Source organism: Chinchilla lanigera, unplaced genomic scaffold (assembly GCF_000276665.1).
Source record: "Chinchilla lanigera isolate Chin_1 unplaced genomic scaffold, ChiLan1.0 scaffold00098, whole genome shotgun sequence".
Classification (NCBI taxonomy): Eukaryota; Metazoa; Chordata; class Mammalia; order Rodentia; family Chinchillidae; genus Chinchilla; species Chinchilla lanigera.
Genome location: NW_004955499.1, coordinates 379,627 through 385,900, shown reverse-complemented (window position 1 = coordinate 385,900; position 6,274 = coordinate 379,627). Strand labels below are relative to the sequence as shown.

At 39.6% G+C, this 6,274-nt stretch overlaps 2 protein-coding genes across 2 annotated transcripts in view; one reads left to right on the top strand and one right to left on the bottom strand.

Annotated features, from left to right (window-relative positions):
* Nucleotides 1–6,274, bottom strand: part of LOC102004182 (zinc finger protein 14-like) — a 95,486-nt gene that overhangs the window by 39,995 nt on the left and 49,217 nt on the right. The window lies entirely within an intron of this gene.
* Nucleotides 1–6,274, top strand: part of LOC102022719 (zinc finger protein 14-like) — a 38,570-nt gene that overhangs the window by 13,637 nt on the left and 18,659 nt on the right. Inside the window, exon 4 of the mRNA XM_013505549.1 lies at nt 4,717–4,815. Within this exon, the coding sequence (XP_013361003.1) occupies nt 4,717–4,815 (99 nt within the window). The remainder of the gene's footprint in view (nt 1–4,716; nt 4,816–6,274) is intronic.

The window sequence follows — 6,274 nt, the reverse complement described above, 5'->3', positions numbered from 1 at the left end:
ATTTCTGCTGATTCTGGGAACCCTTCCCGCTGCTTTAGCATTGGATCAGCTTTTCTCTACTGGGGTGCTCAGTGCTGTAACCCCACTCCCTCTGCCATGACGTCGGTGAGCTGAGGGCGGGTCTGTCTGACGCTGTCACTTCTGAAATGCTTCCCAGTTCGTAGTGATTTTATATGTCTCTGGGGAAAGACGTGACCGTGAGCCTTTGTGGTGTGTTTCATAAACGACAAGAGACTGCAATCCCTGACATTCCCCTAAGTGTGTCCTGTGGTCCCCACACTCTGAGAGTGAACTTCCAGTTGGCATCGTGGGGAAGCCCCTGGAAACAGCCTAGGGAGAGAGACACTGCTGGATAAAGCACAGCTTCAGTTCAAGGCCCCTTAGTCCTCCAGTGGGCGTCAGCATAGACCATGAGGCTGTGGGGTCTGTTGTGGTTTTTCACACTAGTGACTTCGGAGAAGTAGTGCAGGAGGTGAGGACAAGCAGAGAGTGTGCAAGGATAGGGAGGGGACTTTGGGTAGTGTCATTCATCTTTTTCTTTAGGGTACAGAGAACCTGGCCGTCCTTGTGGTCTTTGCTTGTCCGTTCTGGTACCTTATTACTCGGGAGCTTATGTGTCCACTGCACCTCCGAGATCAGAGGTTCTCAGGCATTGCTGACTGTGCACATCGGAGCACACGTGCGTGTGTCTCAGCTCTTGTTACACTCAGGATGTGGAGCGTGAGTGAGATTTATAGAATAGGTAGAGGTAAAGGATGCGGACTGATGTCACACAACACAGAACACAGCCTTTAAAAGAATGAAATTAAATATTCAATAGCCCTAAATGTGACTAGCGCTCCGCTTGCAGGTGTGTCTTCTTCCACACTGTGACCCTGCTCAGCACTGCTGGGTTATACTCCACAGCTTCATGCACAGCGTTCCTGCTGTGTGTAGACCCTGGAGAGTGACGGGTACAGACATGCGCTCTACCGCTGCGCCACACATCCAGCTCCTGTGCATTCGTGTTTAGTGTGCCCCCGTGGGGGTATGTCCCAGGGTTCATCCTGTGTGTTCATTAATTCTCTCAATATGCCAGATTTCCTTCCATCACTGTACATGTCACTTCCAGCAGGGACTCTACTGTTTGTCTCTGTAACTTCATGTTTGGCTTTCCACAGTTCTGGGAAAGCAGGCTTGTCTAGTTCTGTCACTGGTGAAAATGCCACAAGCACATTCTTTTGTTGCCCTCAAAGCAGATTTGAGAAAATGCCATAGCTGCTCAGGGCTAAGGAGTGTCTTTGCTGGTGCGCAGGGTGTATCCATTCAACATCTTAACGTACCTGTTATGGTTTGTGTCTGGGTGTCCCCCCAAAACCTCATGCAGTCATGGGGCAGGCTTTTAGAGTTTATCATTGATCCATATTCCAATGCTGGGGTTATGGGTGTGAGTGCTACACCTGCCCTGGGGCGGGTAGTTTGCATACAGTGTAAGGGAGCAAAAGAGGCTGCTTTCAGCTGCTCCTCCCTTTTGTTCTTGTTGCTTTTGCTGTTTTCTGCCACCAGGAGCTGTGTTCCTCTGCCATATACCTCTCTGCCTTGGAGCCAGCCGAGTCTGGACGGAAACCTCCACCAACAGAACAAAATAAACCCTTCCTTGCTTAATTTGTGGTGTCAGGTACTTTGTCTCAGCAATGAGAGAAAAGTAACCAAGACAGTACCCATGCACACTTCCGCCCTGTGTGCTATAATTCCTGTTTCTCATAGCCAACCAACATTAGGCTTTTTCTAATTTAACAAGTTTTGTGAATTTCTAGGAAAATTTAATTATGTCATTTCATTTTTTCTCTTTTATGCCTCTATTTTGTGTGTTTTTTTTCTTTTCTGTGGAAGCCCTTGTATAAAATATCTGCTTTCATCACATTTTCATATTTCATAATGAATTTTTTGATAAAAACTTGTTTCTGGTATTTTATTGTAACATGTAGAGGAAACATGCCATCTCATAATTTTTTCAACTGCATATTGATTTCATAAAGTGTTTTCTTTCCCGAGCAGAAGTCTTCAGTTACTTTTTTGTGTCTCCAAAGTCATGTTAACATTTGTGGCTTTACATTTATTTTTGAAAATTTTCTTACTCCTATAGTTCCTTACATGATATTTTTTTACATATTTTACTTTGATATTTTATGTATTTTTTGAGTGTACCCAGAGTGTACTTTGGAATATTTGTGATGCAAAAATCAGATGCACTTGGCAAATACAATGAGGAATTTACCACCATAAAGGAATGATTTGTACATTTGATTTGTACTGCCAACCCCAGCAAATCTCAGTTTGTTTAAAGCAAGTGTATTCTTGGTACTTCTTACAAATTTAGTGTGTCTATCTGTTGTCTGAGTTTCAGGCCTAAGTAACTGTAAGTGCAGAGTATGTTCCAAATAGTGGGAGAGGATATCTCTGTTTCTTTACTCTTCTGAGATTTGAAAAATAAAACAGTGTCCTTTGTTTTTTAGAAAGAATTCTAGTAGATGGTTCTTAAATTTAGAGTTGTTTGTACTACAAATATAGTTGTATTAAGTGTATAATTGAAATAATTCCTGGCGTACTGCATCATCAGATCTGAGCCTGTACGCCTCTCCTGATATTCAGATCACCTGCCGCAGTAGATCATCATTTGTGTGTGATTTTTCTCTTTGCATGTATAGCAGACTTAAACAATTTGTTGGTCAGAGTGTACAATACTTTTTAAAGAATTCTTAGCCTGTGTGTCATGTGAGATCATTTCTAGGTGTGAGTAATGTCCTTGCTTTACAGTGACGAGTGAGGTCACGTTTGCATTAAGTAAACAACATACTGGCGGAGACTGAGTGAGGGAGCAGGTGGAGCATCCAGCTGACTCCTTTCAGGACACATTTAAAAGTATTTGCAGGGGCTGGGGATTTACCTTAGTGGCAAAGCGCCTGCCTGGCAAGTGCAAGGTTATGAGTTCAATTCCTGGTACCAGAAGAAAAACAAAAACAAACAAACAAAAAATAAAAGTATTCGCAAAAATTTTAAGCCAGTTCAATCTTATAATAAGATGTACTTCTGACAGTGTAGTTTGTCTGTAAAATGTTCATTATATCCACATGGCATAGCGACCTTCTTGCACTTTCACTTCTACTAAGAAGAAAATATATTTTTGCTATTTTCATTATCAGCTAAACACTTGTCCTTACCCAACAGCCTTTCAGAATTTTCTGTAGTTTTCTTGGGTGCTGATGTTGCGATCTGTTGTTTGGGACCTTCATTTATTTATAACTTGCGTTCCGATTGTGTATTATGTAGCTTGGGCATAGTGGCATAGTTCCAATGAGTATTAAAACTACGGGAAGCACTGTGACTCTTTTCTAGCTGATCTGGCCTTTGGCAACAGTCTCCACGGTATTGTTCTCAAGATCTACATTTTGATCCTTTTATTGTTCAGGCGTAGAGTTTTATCTCTTTCATTTCAATCTTTTTGTCACTTTCTTTCGGTCTTGCCTATGTTGTCCTGTTGTAACACAGAAATTTTTGTTACAAGTGGCAGCATGGTAGAGACAGTGCGTGTCCTTGATTTAGTTCTGACTTCTAATAATTCATGTACGATAGCGCCATTGTTTGTAACATTTGCTGGTTTACACGTATATGTTTATTAAGTTAGGAATCACATTATGAAATTTTCCTTCTTCAGATACCTTTAAGAAGTAATTCACAAATATTGAGCTTTAGAAAATATGTATGTCAAAATTTGAATAATCGTGTCAGTTACTTTTTTGTGTGTATGAGTTTCACCATGCTTTTATGCTGAACTATCCTTTGATGAAATGAACAAACACATACTCATTATGATACACATACACCTTTTTCCTGTGTGTGCTACTTAGGTTGAACCTAGGGAATCAAGCAGCTTAGGGAACCATACTACTAGTCAGCTACGTGCAAAGATGAGGCACTGTATTCTAATAGAAGGTTGTACTTTACTAGGTAATATTTCATCTTGTATTTGAGAATCAGCTTGTATACTTGTAATAATGGGTCTTTATTTGCCTTTTCTTTTTTTTATTTTAAAGAGAATTTTAAAAAATAAAATAACAACATAGAGAAGAACAAAAGAAAAACAATAAAAATGATACAGGGTTGCAAAACAAAATGATCGGAATTAGCAGTGGTTGTTGCGTTATCTATTGTTATCTTCAACAGAGTTGCTCACATTACCAGATGGAAGAATACAAGACTGATCAAACCATTAAAGAGATAAAAAATAGTAACAGACATGGCTCTAGGTTTAGGTAAAGATTGCATTACCCTGGTGACACAAACTACAGAGATTTCTTACCCGTGTTTTGATAACAAACACAGCACTATGCCAGAGGAGTGTATCATTTTTACTGTAGTTTATCATTTTACTGTAGTGTTCGTACTTGTATATATTTTCTCTGTGGAATAAATATATTTATCCTGGGAATTCGGTACCTATATCAGTGGCATCCTGTTTAATGTCTGCAAAGGTTCAGGAAATCAGTTGCTAACCCACAGGGAGATGAGTGTGTGATGGAAATTTTTTTGATTGTCACTTTGGTTGGTTGCTAACATTTCATCTCCACCATTTGCCTTCTCTGTGGCCACTTTTGTAATTTTATACAGTTCTGACAGTATTTTCACCATCTAAAATTCATTCAGTGATAATTTGGTTTTACCTTTCATTTCTTTTAGAATGTGATGTTTCACAGAGGTGCAGTGGTCTGCATGTACGATGGCGTCCGTGAGGGTAATACAGCAGAGCAAGCGTTGATGGCCAGCATGTGCTACAAGGTGAGAAGCTCTGCAGAAGGTAGTATACCCATGATCGCTATCTTCTTTGTCCTTTTCATTGTGTGATTTTCTGTTGCCTCTTTCTTATTACTCTGTCTTGGTTATCTTTTCCAGTATAGTCCTATTTCATTAATCATTCATTGTTTTTGATGAAATGTTTTGCTACATATATTTCTTAAACGCTGCATATGTAACTAAATGTGTTTTTTCCCAAACACTGACATCATAGCCCAGAATCATTAGTTAGTTCCATATATTCTACTCATTTCAGGACTTTTTATTGAACCTGTTGATCACAGTGTGCTATTCAGCTGGGCATGGTCACGCCCGCATGACGTCCCAGCACTCTGACCCACATGCAGGAGGACAAGGACAAGTGTGAGGCCCGCCTGGGCTATGCAGTGAATTCAAGTCCAGCCTGAAGTACATAGTGAGACCCTGTCTGAAAAATAGAACACATTTTGCATGAGAACAACATGAATGAAGTAACAGTACAGTTCAGGGGTAAAGTGCCTGCTCAGTGTGACTGTGCTCTAGTATCCCGTCCCTGCATTGAGAAAGGAGAACAGGTTGGAACTGTGAGGCACTTCCTTCCCTGTTATTTGTGCTCCTTCTGTATTACAGTCTACATAATGTATTTTATAATTGCAGGAGAATTTCTTAGGTCACAGCAGAAGGTTTTGTTAATGATTATTTTGTGGAGAAACATCTACTGTCTTATAAACTAAGTATATCTAAAACCTCTTGTCTGAATGTTTCGAAGTGCTTTGCAATTAACAGCTTTTGACTGCATTTCTGAGGGGTGGACATTTGCCACTAAAACCCTCTACGTACATACATTGGCTGAGGTCGGTCTGTTTCTAGCTGAGTAAAAGTGTGCTGTTTACTGCTTCAATTTCAGGGAAATTTCAAAAGCTATTTGCAGTTCTATGCTGTTTCACAGCAGTACAATCTCCTGATACATTGCCCAGTTCTGATCTTTTAATCGTGATCCGCTTGCGTTAGTCTCTCGAGAAGTAGAGGACGCAAGTATCTAGCTTCGCTCCCATCTCTGCTTTTTATTCGAAAGGAAATAGGATGTCTTGATTTGGTAGTGATGCACAGATTAAAAAGAAATTAAAACGTTGATGCCATCAGTGAAATTGCAAATTCTTCCAACAGACTCGTTTTTTATAGAGAATAAATATAAAACAAAATTTCAAAACAAGGTAATAAGAGGTTTACAGTGGTTAAACATTGTGTACTTTTATCATTATCTTAGTTACTCAGAGTATAAGATATAGGCATTTAATTGTCCAAATAATACTAGCACGAATCTTTCTTTTCATTGAACTAAGAGAAATTAGGTATATAACTATCTTAACTTCCTTTTATATACATATATGTATTTGGGGTTTTTTGCTTTTCCCTTTTTCTGTCCATTCCCTCAACCAGTTTCACTTTCCTCTTGAAATTTTTT